The sequence below is a fragment of the Condylura cristata genome, unplaced genomic scaffold (genome assembly GCF_000260355.1).
Source record: "Condylura cristata isolate star-nosed mole 26May11 unplaced genomic scaffold, ConCri1.0 scaffold00022, whole genome shotgun sequence".
NCBI classification, from domain to species: domain Eukaryota; kingdom Metazoa; phylum Chordata; class Mammalia; order Eulipotyphla; family Talpidae; genus Condylura; species Condylura cristata.
The window spans coordinates 7774729-7794807 of NW_004567123.1; the positions used below are offsets into that span (position 1 = coordinate 7774729).

The following is a 20079-nucleotide window of genomic DNA, read 5'->3' on the forward strand; positions in this document are numbered from 1 at the left end:
TCTTTAAGTTACTCTATTAAAATTTTACATATGCACAGTAAAGTATACAGAGTTTAATTAAATAACTTAAAGTAAATATTCTAAGTCATATCTCACTTTATTTTGCTTCAGTTAATTGCACCTTGCAGATATTTTAATTTTTCCTTTTTTAAACAAGCTGCCTGTTTGCATGTTTGTCTTGCCCAGAGCAGAACGTTTGACACCATTTCCCCAATGCTGTGTGCTCACTTAGTGTCTCTGTGCACATTTTGGCAATTCCGTCCCTATTTCAAACTTTTTCACTATTATCTGTTATGGTGATATGTAAACAGTAATTATTGTTACTATGATAAATGTTTTATGGTAGCGCAAACTGCACACAGACTAGACAACAAGCTTAATTGATACATGTGTATGTTTTAGCTGCTCTTCAAGCAAGTCTCTCTCCCATCCATCTTATTCTCTTTGGTCCTCCTTACTACCTGAGATATAACACTATTGAAATCAATCTATCAATGGCCCAGAATAACTTCCAAACTGGTCCAGTGAAAGGAAAAGTCACATATTTGTCACTTGAAATCAAAAGCTAGAAATGATTAAGTTTAGTGAGGATGGCATGTCAAAAGAAAGCCAGAAGCTATGTTTTTGGGGGTTTTTTTGCCCCCAAAAGTAGTTAGCCAAGTTGTGAATGCAAAGGAAAAGTCCTGGAAGGAAATTAAAACTGCTTCTCTAATGAATACATGAATAGAAAGTTAAATAGCCTTGTTGTGGATGGGAAGAAAATAGTAGTGGTCTGGATAGAAGATGGAAATCGCCACAGGATCCCCTTAAACCAAAGCTTAATCCCAAACCCATGCCTGCCTTCAGAGATTCCAGTTCACTTTAATTCTATCCTAACTCCCTTCAATTCTGTGAAAACTGAGAGGTAAAGAAGCTGCAGAAGAAAAGCTTGAAGTCAACAGAGATTTGTCAGTGAGACTTAAGGAAAGAACCAATTTCTACAACATAAGAGACAAGGTTAAAAAAAAAAAATCAACTGCTAATGTAGAAGTGAAGCTTCCATGTTATTCAAGAGGGTATTCAGAGGGTCTAGTTAAGATTACACTCAGCAATAGATTTTACATTCTACCCAAAATGACCTGTTAGAGAAGATGCCATCTGGGATTTTCATAGCTAGAGAGAAGTCAACGCTTGACGTCAAAGCTTCAAGTGACAGGATGACTCTTGTCAGGGCCAAATACAGTTGGCAATTTTTAAGTTCAAACACATAAATGTTCATTTAACATTTAGAAAAACCCTAGGATTCTTAGGGATTATGCTAATTCTACTCTTCCTATGGCTTATACCTGAATGGCAAAGCCTAAGTGACAGCACATCTGTTTACACCATAGTTTACTGAACATTTTAAAACCTAATATTGAGAGTTACTGCTCAGGGAAAAGGTATATCACTACTCAATACTGCACTTGGTTCCCCGAGAGCTCTTATGGCAAGGTACAAGAAAAATCAGTTATTTTTCTGCCTGCTAATACAAATCTAAGCTGCAGCCCATGGCTCAAGGAGTCATTTTGACTTACAAGTCTAATTTTTAAAGAAATATGTTCCTGTGGAAAGTCAAACAGAAACCCAACGGAAAGAATTCACCTAAATATTCAGTAAAAAGAATTCACTAAATACTATCGTTAACATTTGTAATTCATGGGAAGAAATCAAATCAACAGAGTTTGATTAATTGATTCTAAGAATCATGGATGATCTTTAGGGTATAATTCTTCAGAAGAGGATGTAATTAAAGATATGATGGAAATAGAGAACTAGAATAAGGAGTCAAGGCTGAAGTTATGAATTGCAATCTCATGAAAAAATTTTGATGATGGGGAGTTACTTCTTATGGAATCTACTGATGAAGATGAAATGACCATAGTGAAACTGACAAAAAAAGAAAAGGGTTTGAAGTTTGTATAAAACTAGTAAATAAAGCAGTGGCCATGGTTTGAAAGGATTGACTTCAATTTTGAAATGATTTCTAGTGTGGGTAAGATGCCATCAAACAGAATCACATGCTACTGAGAAATTTTGCAGGAAAGGAAGTGTCAATGTGTCAAACCTAATTATCTTATTTTAAGAAATTGCCACAGCTGCCTCAGCCTTCACAAACACCACCAGCATCAGTCGGCATCTATCATCATGGAAGCAAGACTCTCCTACCAGCTAAAAGGCTACAACTGATGGTTCAGTTGATGGGGAGCTTTTTCCCCCCAGCAATTGAGTATTTTTAAATTAAGGTACTACAATGTTTTTCAGACATAGTGGTATTGTGCACTAAGAGGATTATGGTATTATGTAAACATAAATTTATATGCACTGGGAAACCAACAAAAGTGTATGCCTCATATTACTGTGATATTAATTTTATTGCAGTGGTTTGGAACTGAACCTACAATGTGTCTGAGGTGTAGCTCTGTATTCTTAAACTATGTATCTAGCACAAAAGTACATCATTCTCAAGCCACCAAATTTAACCATCCTATCATAATAATCATTACAGAGATTTTTCTTTTCTACCACATAGTCATGTCTTTTTAAATATTGGTTATTTCTTCTGCTTTTAAAAAGTGATATAAATGAAATCATCTATGACGTATACGTACATATAAATGCATACAAATACATGTATTTGATTTTGTAGTTTTAATTTTATGTAATGATTATGAGTTTCATCCTGGTTCTAGCCTCCAAGGAGGTTTCTCTTGCATACATTTGTTATTTCTATATAATTTGCCCTTTTTGATTACTCTTTGGATTTTTCTCATCACTGCTGGTGTTGATTATGATTACTTATTAATTTTGTTCATATTTCATTGCATTTGGGTTTATAGAACACCTTATATATGCAAGTTCATAGTTTTCACCAAATACCTGAAAAATGTCAGCCATTTTTACTTCAAATATTCTTTCTGTATCCTCCTCCCATAACCACTGTGAGAGAGTCCAACTCATGAATATCGAGCTGGGGTCACCTGTCCAGTTATTCCATATCGCACTGATGTTCTTTTCATTTTCTTCACTCATTTATTCTGTTTCAATTTGGGTCCTTTGTAATGCTATAGTTTTAAATTCTCTAATCTTTCTTCCATATTGTCTAATCTGCCATTACTCTCATCAACTAGAATTTTCATCTCAGACACTCTTTTCTCATCTCTACAGCATCAATTAGGATCTGGGACTTTACCATTCTTAAATTAGCAAGTTAGTTAGCCACAGTTCCATGGATGCTGACAGGAGACAGTCCTCTCTTGGCTCAGCATTGCGAACAGTGCAACAAACAGCAGTAGTCACAGAAGGATGCCTGTTCCCCATGCCCCAGTTCTCACACTGCACCTCTGTACAGGATGCACTGTAATCTACATTACAGAGGACTCTTGAGCCTAGGGAACCAAATCTTTTACAATTTACCTTAAGCATGCTTCCCTCTTCCACCTTGAGGATGGGACTATTCCTATCTTCCATGCTGTAAAATGAGACTGCTTTTAATTTCAGAGGGAGATATGGTTTCTATTTTCTCAAGATTGTTCACTATACAAAAGCCCTTGAAAAGACTGGTCAAAACAAAGGCATCCGTGACCAATGCTCATTGAACACGCAGAGAGACAAGACATACATGTGCTGTCTTTAGGGCTTCTATATCATGCTACCTGCAAAGAGGGATAATTTTACCTCTTTTCCATTTTGAATTATACCTTTTCTTACCTAATTGCTCTAGCCATGATTTACAATACTCAGCTGAATAGCAGTGGCCAGAGTGAACGTCTCTGTCTTGTACCTGAGCTTAGATGAGGTTTTTAGTTTTCACTGTTGAACTTTATGCCTGCCCTGGGTCTGTCATATATGGCCTTAATTTTGTTGAGTTATATTCCATTTTATTGAGAGATTTTATCATAAAAGGGTGTTGAATCTTATTAAATGTTCTCTGTACATCTATGAATATGATCATATGATTTTTATCTTTCCTTTTGTTGATGCAATGTATTACATTAATTGATTTGCACATATTGAACTACCCTGGTATCCCTGAAATAAATCCTTCTTGGTTATGATGTATATTCCTTTCAATGTATTGTTAAATTTGCCTTGCTAAGATTTTGCTAAGGATTTTTAATCTTGTAAATATTTTACATTAGTTTTTCTCAGATGCTGGGGGTTATTAGTTCTTTGGTTGGTTGGTTATTTAATTTGGGAAATAAAATCATTAAGGTTTAGCCACAGTCTTTCAGAAGGCTAAAGTACTGCTATTTCATTCTGCTGATAGGGTATATACTTTTGGGGTTTCAACACAAAACCCAGAGGGTTTACCAGCATCTCTTGTCCCTTGCCTTAGGACTCCAGATATCTTTTGCAGAATAAGCAGATGTCCTATAGTGAAAACATTTGTAAATATTGGGATAATATCTTTAAGTATTTGCTTTTCCCAGTCCTAACCTGACAGGTTTTCACTAAGTTAGCTCTCTGATATCGCTCAACAGACTGCAAAAATTTTGTCTAAGTTGTCTAGTTGTCATCACTGAAAGTAATGTTCTCGATTATTTAGACTATCATTGAGAGCAGAAGTGCTTCATTTCCTTTCTCATTTTAAAAATTGTGCTATAATTTTCAAAGATAAAACATCTAAGAGAACTTGAAACTAATTTTGAAATGATTAGTTCAATATTTGGCATGTGTTTGATAAGTTTATTATCACATAGTCCTTTCTTACTGTGTCTTTCTCAATCTTGAATTTTCCCTTCCTTTTTTTATTTATTGTTTTATACAAGGTGTCTATTAGTTTACTTTGACATGATATTTGAGTAGCATATTTCCTTAATTTCTGTATTCCTGAGAAAATACTACTCTTGAATTCATGCATGAATAATAACTCCACTAAGTGTAGAATCTGTGTCCTTTAGAGCTCTGGATTTATTACTTTGTTTTCTCCTGGTATTTAGAGTCATAGAAGAAGGCCAAGGCTAATCTGATTTTGGTAACTTTTCCAGTAACCTGACATGACTTTTCTACAGACTTTAAAAACACTTCCAGTATCACTGAACTTCAAAAATTCTGAGGCTTTGTGTATTTCTATTCTCATTTGAATTTTCATTATTTTTGCCTGTAAATATAATGTGCACTGTGATGTTTTAGATGGAGAAATAGTTTGTATTATGAAAATTTTTTACCTAAAGATTACTTTATTTCTGTTTGCCCTACTTTTTCTTCATGGCATTCTGAGAATAGGTAGATATAACTGCTTGGATCTATTCTCTGTATGTCCCTCACCTATTTTCATTGCTATCATATCTTTATTTCAGTATTGCAAATCCAGTGCCTATATGGTTCAGTAAGTAACAAAAGTAAGCAAAGTAGGTTCGTACAAAAGTAGTAAGTGGTAAGGATCGTGAAGAGCAAAATGTCCCTTTTAAACATGACAACTGCCAATCAGATGGAATTAAGCTCTTGTGAATTATCATCAGATTCTACATTTTCCAAGAAAAAATTTTTTTCCCTTAAATGTAATACTCCTCAATAATTTAAAGTCTGAGAAAGAAACAGAAAACTTACCATTGGAAGGATCGTGGTCACATACGGAATGATCTGTTACTTCATTGTCTTTTGTAATATCATCATCCTTTGGAGAATCTGACATAAAACAAAGCCTTGAGTTAGCCTTAAACAGCTTTCATGACAGATCTATGTTTGGGGAAAGGAATTTATTATGTTCTTAAAATAAGCAAACATGTATATCAGTAAACACACACCTCAAATTAATGCAGAAGGTGCCTGCACAAAGTTTACAGAGACTTGGCATAGAATGGTTGAGGCATCTTTTTGCAAAAAAAAAAAAAAAAAGAAAGAAAATGTAAGCAGGTTTTGTGTTTCATAGCAAGTCTTACAAGAACTGTGCAAAAGGATATGAAAGGAAGACAAAATAGAGAAGGTTAAAGGAATATGTAATTTTAATGTTAATGCTTCCATTACTTTACTTGTTCAGATATGGGGGATTGAGTCCTCAAAAAGTCAGATGTAGAACTTTGCAAACCAGAGGTAATTAAGTTCATCTTCCTCAGGAACCCTACCAGTAAAGCAATAGCACAGGGGGATGTAAGCCCAGTTTGTGCAATTTCACGCTCTCCTACATATAACACATTTAAAGGAAGCATCAACATAAATTCATTTTTTAAAATATGATATATGCTTTGTAGGAAGTAACATGGCTAAAATAATTCCAATGACACTGAAATCTTGTAAAGCTAGACAAAGCATCAAATTTAATGTTTTTGGTGTCTCTGAAAACTCACTAAAAATTGTTGAAAAGATCAAGTACATGGGTAAGCAAAAAGAAAACAGCACCTATTCATTTCACAAATATTAAGGACTCGCTCTGCCAGATATTATTTTTGGTGCTGGGAAGTCAATACTAAACAAAAACACTATATTTCTGCTCTCATAGAGTTTACAATTCAGTGGATACTTTTAATTCAACTAAAAGGGTGATAATCTAAAGATACCTAAAGCCAAGGACTAAACTTGTATATAGGTAGCCATGCAGCAAGGTGAGAATTGTATACAACACTTCTATTACATACACGTGGGCTCTCTGCCGAATTGAATTTTAACTCCCTAACAGCTGAATCAGATAGGTTTAAAGTAAATCTTTGTTTCCTTTCCCTCCTTTCGCTAGCCTGATGCTCCCTCCCCAATCTGAAAGACAGCTTTAAACAATATGGCTTGGAAAATTACAAGAAAATTTGTTTCTGGAACCTGCCATGAGCAACATTTGACGGACAAGTAAGAAACCTGGGTAGTTAACATATGATTCAAATTTAATAACCAGTGAAGCAAGTATACACCAAAAGTGTATGGTTTTAATTAACTGCAAATAATTCCCCCAAGGCAAATGTTTAATTATCTGCACAGCTTCTTATTTCTTTCAGAGACTGACAATAAGTTTAGGAGTCCAAATTTGGAAATAAATCTGAGCATAGATATTTCTAAACTGTTATCACACTCATGTCAAATTGTTTTGAACCAACTTCCTTTAAAATATGTCTTTTTAATTTTGGATACCACATGTGGGTTAAAAAATCATTTCCCCAGATTAATAGTGAAAATGAGCAAAGATTGAAAAGATACTCTATGAACAAATTTTAATTTAGAAAGTGTTTTCCTTTTGTTTGTAGAAGACAGCATCATTTAATATGTATTTTATGAAACACTCATTTCAACATTAATATTCTAGCATCCAAGGTTTTACATATAGTTGAAATTTATTCATTTGTACTTAACAATATTTCATTATGCTTTCTAACTTACTGGCGAGCAGGCAGGCAGCTGGGCAGAGCAGGCAAGAGAGTCCGGGAGCCTCAGTGGCTTTTTCATGCTTGTGATGATTTTTCTACACCATTTGTAGTTAGGCAGTGGGTGCAGGGAAGGCGGGGATGGTGTGGGTGCAGGCGGCTGGCAGGCCTCCCAGCTCCCCCCAAACCTTTCCTGAGCAGCCTCTCAGCCACTCTCTACCGCACTCTGCTGCACCTCTCCTCTGTGACGGCACCCTTAAATGCTCCGTCTGTTGCCACAGGTGTGGGTGTCCCCACTTACGCACACCACGCCATACTCCAGGTGCCCGCCATCAGGCATGCGCATCCTGAGCCCGCGCTCCCAAGAGCCTCCCGCGTTCAAGGCCACAGGTGATAGCCACAGAGGCCAAAGGCGAAAGAGCCTGAGCAGTCTTCATTTAGCCTACCTTTATATAAAAATAGTTTCATGCAGCAAATAGAACAGAAGCAAGTCTTTTAATCTGTGATTTCCACGGATTTTACAGGGTTATGGCCTAGTGGACCATGTAAGATGAGTGAAAATATTTGAAAATTTAATCAGTAATTTGTATTTGCTTTGATACCAAAATCTGTGTTTTAGTAAATGAGCGGACCCTTTAATTTCAATTTCTCTGTGGTGTTGCTTTAACATTCTTAAGGCACCTTCTGTTTTATGTGCTCTAATCTGTGTAATGTATTTCAGTGAATCTGAGACACCATCATTAATTGTTATTTGCACCATTTTTTGTAGGACAAGGAAATAATGCTGCCAAGTGACCTATGACATATTACCAATTCAGTGAATGTGTTCTGATTTTAGGTCTAAAATATAGGGACACATAGGCATAAACATTGAAATATGTTTGAATACATTATGTGTACATAGATAGTATGTGCCTTTACGTGATGAAAATTATTTTCATAACCATATGACATATCACCAAACCTACAAGTACATTTTGTCTTATAGGTGACCTTCTTCTCTAGAAATGGTACCACTTATGAATACAGAAATAAAACAGGACAAAAAGTGTAAATTCACGACAGCATCCACATATATCCAGTCTCAGGAACTTTAACAGGACTGGAATTTGATCCTGAATATTTTAAGTCGCAGATTCTATTACATTATTTTTGGTTATGAGTTTGAAAGGACTGATTTTCTGCGTGTGCTGTGTGTGTATATGTATATAAGTACGAGAACATATATGGATTATAAATAGTCACTAAAAGAACTTACTGTTTTTATGTAAGTTCTATAAACTTCCACAACAAATTTAGTTGAAATACTAAGTTTTTGCCATCCCTTGGATTCAAATTTCATTTCATTCTAAAAATTATCATTTGGTAATGTTCAAGAAATGTAAAAGAGTTATCACCTAATTCTGAGATTCAGTCAATGTTATTTTAATAGCAGAGAGCTGGAATTAAATTTATATGTAGATTCTGACTTTCAAAATCTTTAAGGTTAATGTCCTATTAGAGAATACTTTTCAAATGCAAATATAAAATCAAATATTCAAGCCAAAGGCCTAAGAGAGATTGTTTTTTATGATTAACAAGAATAAAAAAGAAATACTTTCATAAATTAAAAAATCTCATTTAGAAAGTTGGAAATGGTTTAAAAGAATATTTAAAATAAAATAAAACACATAAAACAGAAATTCTAAAAAGGAGGTCTTTTTAAAATGTAGTCAATTATACATATCTATACAGAATAGTTCATGTATATATTTCAGTTGTTATGATGAATGAAACTATTCAATTTTTAACAAACATATCTTAATTATAAATCAAAATAAAATCTATTTCTTTTGAAGATATCTCTTTAGAATAAAAGTTCTTAACCTCAAAGAACCTCTGACTATACTTTTAAAAATCTCTGAACTGTTTTGAAATGATATGCAAAATAAATGCATATATTCATAAGTTCACTTTTTTGGGGAGGAGATAATATCCATCATATTCTCATAGGGACTAATGACCCCAACAAGTTTAAAAATAGCTGTTGAAATTTATATCCTAATGCCAGTGACACTGCCGTTTTACAAGAGATTTTTCAGGATTACTATTGAGGAAATAGCTACAGAATTTGGGCTTACTGCATATGTTCATCAATGATGGAAATTCTTGAATTTAAAGATAAATTTGACTTGAGCAAGTAGCCAAAAATACAGGGATATGTTTAATAAGAGAGGACAATCCAAATGACAAAAAATCTGCAGCAAAATTAGAAGTGACTATGAATTGGAAAACTGAACGACTAATGATCTTTGAAGGAATTTGTAAGTGAGGTATACAAAAACTATCTAGTAAGAGAGTACTACTCTAGAGTAGCAGCAGGAGGTCATGTTGGTGTAAAAATTTTAATCGATCTGAACAAAAAAACACCTTCACATAAAATATTTTTGCTCTGTTAGGTGCAAACATCCACACATACATAGCTTGGCCTGATTCAAAAGTTGCACAGAGACACAATCCTCTGACTTTCCTTTGATTCTTTGAAATCAATTTGATTATACTCAGCAAATCATTTAAACTAGACTGCTCATTTGAATCGCTGGTTTATTAGTTGAAGCAATTAGAATCAAGTAGCTTTTCCTTTGAGCAGTGTGCTTGCTACAATAAACTAGTTTCCATAACTGATTATGATCTCACTGGACCATAGCTGAGGCTGTTCCTCTTGCAAAATGTGACCAAAGTAATCAGATGGTAACTACTTGGTTCCCAGGAAGCTGGTTATGCAAGGCTACCTGCAAAGAAGCAGTGTCCACAGGACAGGACATTACCTTGAGCTTCCAGAAGCCCGGTAGAGCTATGGTTGATCATTTGTCTTCATTACGCTTTCATTAACCCCCATTAAAGGCAGCCAGTCAGTCCCAGAGTTATCAAATCTAGCCGGAACAAACAATTTTTAAGACAAAGCTAGGAAAACTACTAGCATGTATCACTAATTTTGCTTTATTTAGAAAAGACACCCAAATTCCAAACAGAATTTGTGTGAGCCAGCTGCTTGGAGCCTACATTGGAGCTTAGATGCTGTAGTGGGTTGTTACTAAGGATTCATGCAATAAAGAGAATCATTAGATGGAGTGGACAGTCGCTTGAATTGCGATCAAGATCTACAACTTTATCAGCCTCAGAAAACCCGTTCTCCTTACAGAATCTCACTTACTGTTCCTAGAAACTAGGGATGTCGTGTCAGATAATCTAACATACTTCATCTTGCTAATCTGCTGACTTGTTCAAATGATCTGTTTCTGATCATAGTTCCCTGTGAATGTCCCCATTTTTTCCTTATCTGCCTACCTGGGTTGGTCTGTTGTAACTCTGAGATTTTGACTGTCTATTTATAAAATAAAGGTTAATGGTGGGGGCCATAACATCCTTTGACATTGGTGACACTCTGGCCATCTTTAACTCCCACTCAAAGAAGAGTCATCACAATATAAAACAGAACAGCTGGATATGAAGCTCTGCTGGACCATGATGGTAAAAGAAATGCTTAATTACCCTTTCCATCAAGTTAATTTTTCCCCTTTGGCTGCGTAAACAAAGGCAAATTTGCTTTTCAGTTGTCTCTGACTTGCTGTCCTTGACCTATATCCTCTGCTTCCTTCTGATTTTGCCGCCTTCTCCCTTTTTAAGCCTCTCACAGCACAATCTTAAAAAATAATTCTGACCAGAACTGTGGTTCTAAATGTAAACTGACTTGCAGTTCTATTAAAAAGTTCATCTAGTAATCAAGGAGAAGACAAGGGGCTTATTTATACTTCAATTTGATCTGATAATTAAGTCTTTGTGACTGTAATACTGAGCAGCCCTTCTGCTTGGGAGAAATGATGAAGATTTCACTGGCCCTCCTAAGTCTAAGCAGGGTCATAGCTAAGCATCTGTCCACTACTCAGTTATTTTATTTCTTGGAGAAGATGAGGCAGTTGGCACAGTCTCTTTGCAGATTCATAAATGCTTCTGGGCTCAGATAGTTTTTTTTGTTAAACACTGTGGCTGATGTGTCAGCAGCTCATGCTGCTGGGATTCAGGAATTTTCTATAGTCTTGAAGGACTGAATCATAAACTACTCTGTTGGAGCTCCCCTGATATAAAGGGTGATGCTCAGAGGCATTGCAGAAATTTGGACCCTATCTAGGAGTTACTCATTTTATGTTAGTAACCATTTCATGAACACCTATTCCTGGCATCAAGAAGAAGGCACAATCTCATATATGATTGAAAATGGATGCATTTACTTGTATCAGTTAGTTCAACTTTATGCTATTGATATAGTCTATACTTTTTTAAAGATTTTTTTTTTATTTATGCATACAAGAGCTAGAGTATAGACCAGAGAACGGGGGGGGGGGCGCATGGGGGGGGGAGAGGATTTAACAGAGACAGAGTAGGGAGCAGAATAGGCAGATGTACTGAAATATACTGCTGAGGGAAGCAGTGGGTGAGACAGGAGAGTCTACTGTGCCATATGGGTCAGCTCCCTGGCCAGGGATAGAGCTCATGTTACAGCGGCTGATAATTTCCTAGTGCTGAAACATAATGGCACCACCAGGGAGGCCTAAATCTATACTCTTTATGATTACAGAGTGACTCTTATGTGGCCTTACCAGAAACTCTCTTTCTCTTGCCTCTGTTATTGGACATTCTAATTGTATCCAATTATCCAATTTTGGGTCATTCTAAACAATCCCATGTTATTGTGGTGGGTATCCAAAGCTGGTTTCATTCCACTCTTTTTTTTTTTTTCTTCTTCTCAGTCCATTTCTGTCTCTAAGATATAGAGAAGATAGATGTCTTTAAAACTAGACCCTCTAGAATAGAAACAGCTACGTCAGCATTGTTCTAGCAGATCTTTGGGTAGACAATGCCATGCCTTTCTTCCATTGATCCATCACTGAGAATATAAATAATGGTTCCAGAAGATGAACTGTTTCCTGAGTCTCTTGATGGGCCAGAAGTACCTAGGAGTTAATGCCCAGTTCCTGGTTCCAGAGTGATGCAGTAGATAATATCTATTTCCTCATTTCTAGGAGACTGTTCTGAGTGTGTGTGTACACATATCTTAGAAGAATGGAGTCCCCATTTCCTGCAGCAGAACCCTTGTTAAAATACCCTCTACTGGCCCTCCCTGGTGGCGCAGCGGGTTAAAGCACTGCACTGAGAATCTAAAGCCGCTTCCGCATGAGTTCAATTCCCGCCTGCCCCGGAGGTGACCACATGGCGTGGCAGACCTCTCCTGACCCGCCCGCTGCTCCCCTCAGCAGTGTACTTCATCGATCTGCCTGTTCTGCTCCCCACTCTGTCTCTGGTGAATCCTCTCACCCTCCGCATCTCTGGCCTGTACCCCAGTTCTGTATGAATAAATAAATAAATCTTAAAAAAAAAATACCCTCTACTGATGGTCTTCTAGTTCATCCTCCATTTCTTGTGCCTCAATGATGCTTCCTGGACATCCTCACAATAAACTGTATGTTAGCCACATTCTTTTTTCAGAATTTTCTTTTGAAGTATGCAAACTAAGTCACCCAACATAACCAGTAACCCTTCTTCCAATAGTTAGTAGCAAAAATGTGAATGATCACCCTATTCTCTGGCCTTATATTTTGCTGACCTCGTACAGCCTGTCTTTTAAAAAAGAGGATGCTGGGCTTTTTACAATAGGCAACACATGGAAACAATATAAATATCCAAAAAAAAAAAAGGGATGTGTACATATACATAATGAAATACTATGCAGCAATCAAAAGAGATAAACTCCAGCCATTCATAGTAACATGGATGGAGCTATACGCGGGTAAAATAAGTCAAAAGGAAAAAGAAAAATATTGGATGATTTCATTTATAGAAGGTATATAGGGAAACCAAACAAGGGGTCTGGAAACAGATGATGATGAGGACAAAACTAGCAGGCAAACTATATCATACACACACAGAAGGAGAGGGGAAAGGATCAAAATGGGGGAGGGAAGAGAACAAGAGACTATGGTGATATTTCATGGGTGACTGGTGGTGGGAATTTTATGGGGACTACACTGGAGAGGAGAAATCAAACATTTCGCAGAAAAAGAACAAGGATACAAAATACACACACACACACACATAAAAAAAAATTAATAAAAGGGAAAAGTGCTTGCCACCTAACTAAGAAAAGTTGGGACGAGAGATTTCCATGTTTGGTATCACATAACCCTGCAAGCTGTGTAACAGATGTCTTGTGATAAATGGACTCTGGTCAGTCACTAATAGGTTAACCATTAAACATAAAGATGGCCTGAGATTAAAGTCTCCACCCATCAGGAGAGAATTCATGTTAGGTTATGATGAAAGAAATCAATCAGTTCTTTTATCTTCAGAGTGTTTGGTAAGAAAATACACAAAGAAAATTTCAAAGTAATAGTGGTTTAAGATTCATTGAAAGGGAGAAACAAAAGCCATGGGTGGGGTAGAACAAAGAAATATAAGGATGTATTTGGAAGCAACAGAAGGGCAGAAAGAGGGAAAAAAGGCAGCGAAACTCCTGAATGCTCTTTGGGTGGATGACTGTGACTGACATTGTTGAATTTCTGGAGGAACTGCTGAGCTGCTATGGCTCCTAGATGATTCAGTTCTTGCAGGTGATAAATTGTTTTCATCTCATTTGTGACTCCTACCACCTGAGAAAATCTTAATATGTGAAGTTTTCGTATGACTTGAAAGACTGACTCACTGACTTTGTGGTTCGTGCAAATTCATTATCTAATTTTAATGTGTACATATACTTGAAATGTTTCTAAAGTGCTTTCTACAAATATTACTTTAAGAATCGTGTCATCCTTTGTTATTCATGTTTAAAAATACCTTTTTAGCTATTTCAAGTGTATAGATAGTACTCTCATGTTCCATGTTCACAGATTGAAAGATATTAGAACAAAAATCATAGAGAACATTAAGGAGACAAGAGTCTGACCATGCAGAATAAAACAAGTTCAGTAAATTTCATTTTCAAATATGAGCCTGGTGTGGAAAAATCTCAGGTGACATCTGGTATTATAGGAAATGGTGTGTATAGAGGCGTTTGTATGATGAAGGCAATGTTTTGCTTCATAAAGTGAGAAAAATGTGTTAAAACAAAATTCTATACAATGTTATTTTATGAGGGCTTTGGAAAGTATAGGAAGGATTATTTGCTCTTTTTACAAAGACTTTCTTTCCAGTACACTATTATTTAGACTAGGTTATAACTATGATTTCTAGAAATCATTAAAAATGATATGGTTGCATAATGTAATGTCTAACTACATTAGTCATCATCAGCTGTCATAACAAAATACCATAACCTGGTAGGCTCAAATAACAGAAAAATATTTACTTATAATTCTGGAGGCTGGAATTTCAAGATAAAGGTACTGTCAGATTTGGTGACTGGTCATGGCCCTTTTTTTTTTTTCAAGACTAATTTATTTATACATATAGAACTGGGGTACAGACCAGAAGTGTGGCGGTGAGAGGATTCATCAGAAAAAGTGTGGAGAGTAGAACTGGCAGATCCACAAAGTACATTCCTGAGGGGAGCAGTAGGTAGGTGAGGAGAAGTCTACCAGGCCTTGTGGTTCACCCCCCTGGCCAGGGATCGAACTCATGCTGCAGTAACTGTGATAACTTCATAGTGCTATGCTCAAACCTGTTGTGCCACCAGGGAGGGCCCAAGGGCATGGCTCTCTTTGGCACACAGAAGGGTACCTTCTTGTTATTCCCTCACATGAACTTGCTTCTCTTGATATTCCCTCTCTCTTTCCCCGATTAATAAGACTACTAATCCATTCACAAGAGCTCAGTTCTCACAACCTCATCTAACCATACTTACCTTCCAAAGATCTCATCTCCAAACACTACTACAATGAGAACTAAGATTTCAATATACAATTTTCGTGTGTGTTTTGTGGGGGATACAAACTTTTTGTTGATAATTTGGAACAAGCATTTGTGGAATGACTCTCTGTATGCCTTTTTAAAATATTTGTGTATTAGTTATGTAAGTAGATATGCTAGACTCAGGGTAGAATTGGATTTGAAGTCTTCTGTCCCTATAGTCAATGTTTCCTTTCCAATTTTCATTAACCATACAGTGCAATAGCAAAACCCTCTTAACAACTGGTATTGAGAAACTTGGACGGAGACATGCAAAAAATAAAACTGATCATTTCCTAACTTCATACACAATAGTTACTTGAAACTCGGTTAAAGACTCAGACATAAGACATGGAATCTTAAAAAACTTAAAATTCAAACATAGATTTCTATACTCTTGGGCATCAACTACAGAGATGACTTTGGAGGTCAAACTCAACAAAAACAAAGATAAAACAATGGGACTACATCAAACTAAAGCATTTTGTACCTCAAAAGAAATCAACAGAAAAGACAGTTTATACTGGGAGGAGATTTTTGCATATCACATGTCTGCCAACGGGTTAATTTCCAGTAACACAGAACACAACAATAACAATCCAAACAAAAAATGGGCAGAAACCTAAGTGGATACTTCTTGAAAGAAGATATGTGCTAGGCATATGAAAAATTGTTCAACATCATTTACTACAAAGGAAATGCAAATCAAAATCATAATGAGATATCACTTCATCCCTATGAGAAAATCAAAAAGAATGGAAACAACAAATGTTAGCGAGGATGTGGTGAAAAAAGAACAACTTATTCAGTGCTGGTGGAAATGCAATTTGGCATAGCTACTATGGAAAACAGTATAGACATAACACTAAAAAACAAAATGTGGTGGCCCTCCCTGGTGGCACAGCGGGTTAAAGCACAGCACTAAGAAGCTTAAGCCATTTCCGCATGAATTCGATTCCCGCCTGCCCTGAGGAGATCCACATGGCAAGGCAGACCTCTCCTGACCCGCCCGCTGCTCCCCTCAACAGTGTACTTCGTTGATCTGCCTGTTCTGCTCCCTGTTCTGTCTCTGTCTCACCCTCCACATCTCTGGCCTGTACCCCAGTTCTATATGAATAAATAAATCTTAAAAAAAAAAAAAAAAAAAAACCCCCCAAATGTGGAAATGCCCTATGCTCCAGAAATACCACTGCTAGATATTTACCAGTAAATATGAACACTATTTACAAAAGATCTATCAGCTCCTGTGATCACAACAGCATTATTCATAATAACCAAGCTGTGGAACTAATACAAGTGCCCAAGGATGGATAACTGGATCAAGAAATTGTTGGAATAGATACTCAGTGGAATATTACTTGGGTATTAAAGCGAGAAGACAGGGACTTCGGGGACAGTTGGATCTTGAGGTTTTTATACTAAGTGAAATAAGTCAGAAAGTAAAAGAGATACCAGATGGTCTCACTCATTTGTGGAATATAAAGAAAGCGAATTGGCAAAGAACAGCAAAAATAATTCTTAGATGTGAAAAATATATTGGTTGTCAGAGGAAATAATGGGAAAGGGAGGAAGGAAATAGAGGAATAAAAAGGATAGGAAATTGACACAGGTGTTTTGGTGGAGGGTAAGTGACTCATATGCACATAGGGAGGTGTGAAAATGTCACCCTGAAATTACACAGTTATGTTAACAACTGCCAAATTAATAAAATTTGGGCAGAATTTCACCAGTCCTTAAACTGCATCAAGTTACTACTATTTGGATATCAAATACAAAATAGTGAAAAGGAAAGATGGGTTCATAGTCAAAACACTCAATAAACTGGCATCCATAAAGGCCAGTTAGATTGTGTCTATCCCCAGCACAGGAGCCAGGTCCTGGGACCCCACAGGTATGCCTGGAAGTGGGTAGTGGTGGGAGTTCCTTGCAAAGAGGGGCATCAAGTCACTGTTATCCAGACAGCATAGAAATATTTCAGTATTTAAACAATTGTTGAAGTAGTTCAGGGTGCTATGGCAGAATATTAGCTCTGCTTATATTAGAGAACGATATCGAGATGTCTTAAAAAAATACACAGAGTAGTTAGTTTAATCACCAACAGTCCCTAATGTTCTAATGAGGGTGAAAAGAATAAGATTTATTATTGCTGACCCACGGAGTGTACACTGTAAGGATAGAATAATAGTCAAACGTATAGCTGTGGTCACCTCTCACTTTGTGACCTTTTCTGATAACACACTGCTGCCAGAGACTCACAGAAATTTTAGGTTAGTTGTTCTGTTCTGATGTCTGGAAATCACATTTTTTATATGGCATGGCAAGCATCACTGTCCCTTTGCTGTGTCTGTACTGTTCTACAGCTTATGTCACTAGGGAAGAAAACACACATAATCAGGCCGAATGTGTTAGAAGATGAAGCTGCTGACCTTGTCACCACCTGGGTGTGAGATGCAAAGGAATACCAGGGAATTCATCTGCCCCCAAATAACCACCCTGTCCTTTTATCATAACCAGAGGAATTTTTCATCCTTTGGGATTTCTTTGTTTTGGGATTTAAAGATGCAGAGTTCTTTGGAAAGATCCTGCTTGAGACCAGTCTGCGGAAGTGACTATAAATGAAATGAAAGATCAACTGAAAGCTGTCAGCCTACACAGGAGGACTCAGGCATCTCTACTTGTCATCATTTGCTCACAGTCACTTTCATGGAATGCCCCAAGAGGAAATGACTTGCCCTGACTCTTAGAAACAGGAAGGACTCTACTCTACTACCCCTTTATAAATATAGAAGTGGCCCTAAACTCCATGAAATGTCTGAATCCCCCAACTTGTGATTCCTCTGCTACCTACCCCTCAATACACTCATTTTGCTGATGATTTAATGGGCACTATTTTTTTTTTTTTTTTAGATCAGCATGTCTTAAAACTCAAATCCTAGACAAGGATCGGCAGCTAGCTTACCTACCTAGTGAGGAGAGGATGACCCTGAGAAGAAATGAGGTTGGGGAAGATCATAACTAAATTGAAGACATAAGCACACACAGCCAAACATTTCTGGTTTATTCTGAAGAATTCAACATGCTCATGTGAAGGGGCAATATCTGATTCCTTGGGAGGGGCAGCTATAAGTGAGGTCTGCTGAATTTGTTTTCCTGAACACTTTTCTAAAACATAATTTTTGAAAATAACTTGATTAGATTTTGATTGAAGACAAACATAGATCATGAATGAATTCTAAGTGTTCAACTAATGAATTATCAAAAATCGAACACTTGTGTATAACCATCCGCAACTCAGAAAACAGAACATACCGAGCCTCCTGCAAGCATTACCCAGCCTTCCATCCCATGGCTCCCCTCCTTCTGAATGTCGCCACTCTAATTCAAGCAGCATTTCTCAGTTGCTCCTGTTTGCAGACTTCGTATAAATTGAATCACAAGCAGCGTATGATTGCACAGGACTGATTTCTTTTGTTGAATATTGTGCTGGTGATATTCATTGCCCTTGTTGCATGGGAGAGTGAATTTTAATTACACTATGAAGGCTGTTCATGTCAATAGCCCCAACGGTGAATTTATTTGAACAGTAGAAATAATATATTTCTCTTTTAAAATATCAACTATTCACTGTTTATGTACTGCCCTCAATATATTATTTCCTTACAGAGTGGTCCTCAAATATTCAAATGAGCTGGGCTCTTATGGAGGCCTTGTTAGCTCTCAGACTATTTGACCCAACCCCAGGGTTTCTGAGAGCACAGGACCAAGGTGAAGCCTGATAATTTGCATTTCTAACAAATTTACTGCTACATTGCTCCAAGGACCATCTTAAAAATGATGGCCTTAGATATGCTGCATTTGTTAAATCTCCCTCTGTGTATTCTATTCTGCAGTGACCTTTCATTAAAGTAAGAGGTTTTTTTTGAATAAATGTTTTTGTGTCCTCTGGGTGGATTCCTAGGAGGGGGATCACTGGGTCATATGGTACATCTATTTTTAGTATTTTAATGCATGTGTATGTTTTATTGCAGCACTTTTTATTTTTTTTTAAGATTTATTTATTTGTGCATACAGCACTGGGGTACAGATCAGAGGCTCCGGGGTGGTAAGAGGCTTCACCAGAGACAGAGTGGGGAACAAAACAGGCAGATCGACAAAATACACTGCTGAGGGGAGCAGCAGGCGGGTCAGGAGAGGTTTGCCACACCATATGGTCACCTCCGGGGCAGGCGGGAATCGAACTTATGCGGAAGGCTTTAGATTATCAGTGCTGTGCTTTAACCCGCTGCACCACCAGAGAGGGCCCTGCAATACTATTTGTAATAGCTAGGATTTTGAAACAAATTAAAGGTCCCAAAATAGATGAGTGGATCAAGAGAATGTGGTGTATGTACACAATGGAATACTACTCAGGGATAAAAAAAAAAATAATCCCAAGCCATTTGTAGCAACATGGATAGAGCTAGAAGGGATTGTATGAGTCAGAAGGAAAAAGAAAAAAATATCCAATGATTTCACTTATAAGTGGAATATAGGGAACCTGAACAAAGGGTCAGGAAAAATATAAAACTTGTAGGCAAACTAGATTTGAGGCATCCAGTAGAAAGAACACCAGTGACTATGGTGACACTCACTGGCGATGTGGCAGTGGGAAAATTATGGGGACTACATCTGAGGAATCAAATAGCATACAAAAATGAACAATGGGCCCTCCCTGGTGGCGCAGCGGGTTAAAGCACTGCACTACGAAGCTTAAGCCACTTCTGCATGAGTTCGATTCCCGCCCGCCCCGGAGGAGTCCACATGGCGAGGCAGACCTCTCCTGACCCGCCCGCTGCTCCCCTCAGCAGTGTACTTC

At 37.1% G+C, this 20079-nt stretch overlaps 1 protein-coding gene across 1 annotated transcript in view; it reads right to left on the bottom strand.

Moving 5' to 3' along the window:
* Positions 1 to 20079, bottom strand: part of MACROD2 (MACRO domain containing 2) — a 1662610-nt gene that overhangs the window by 68476 nt on the left and 1574055 nt on the right. The window contains 1 exon segment of the mRNA XM_012728257.1: positions 5572 to 5649. Coding sequence (XP_012583711.1) covers positions 5572 to 5649 — 78 coding nt within the window.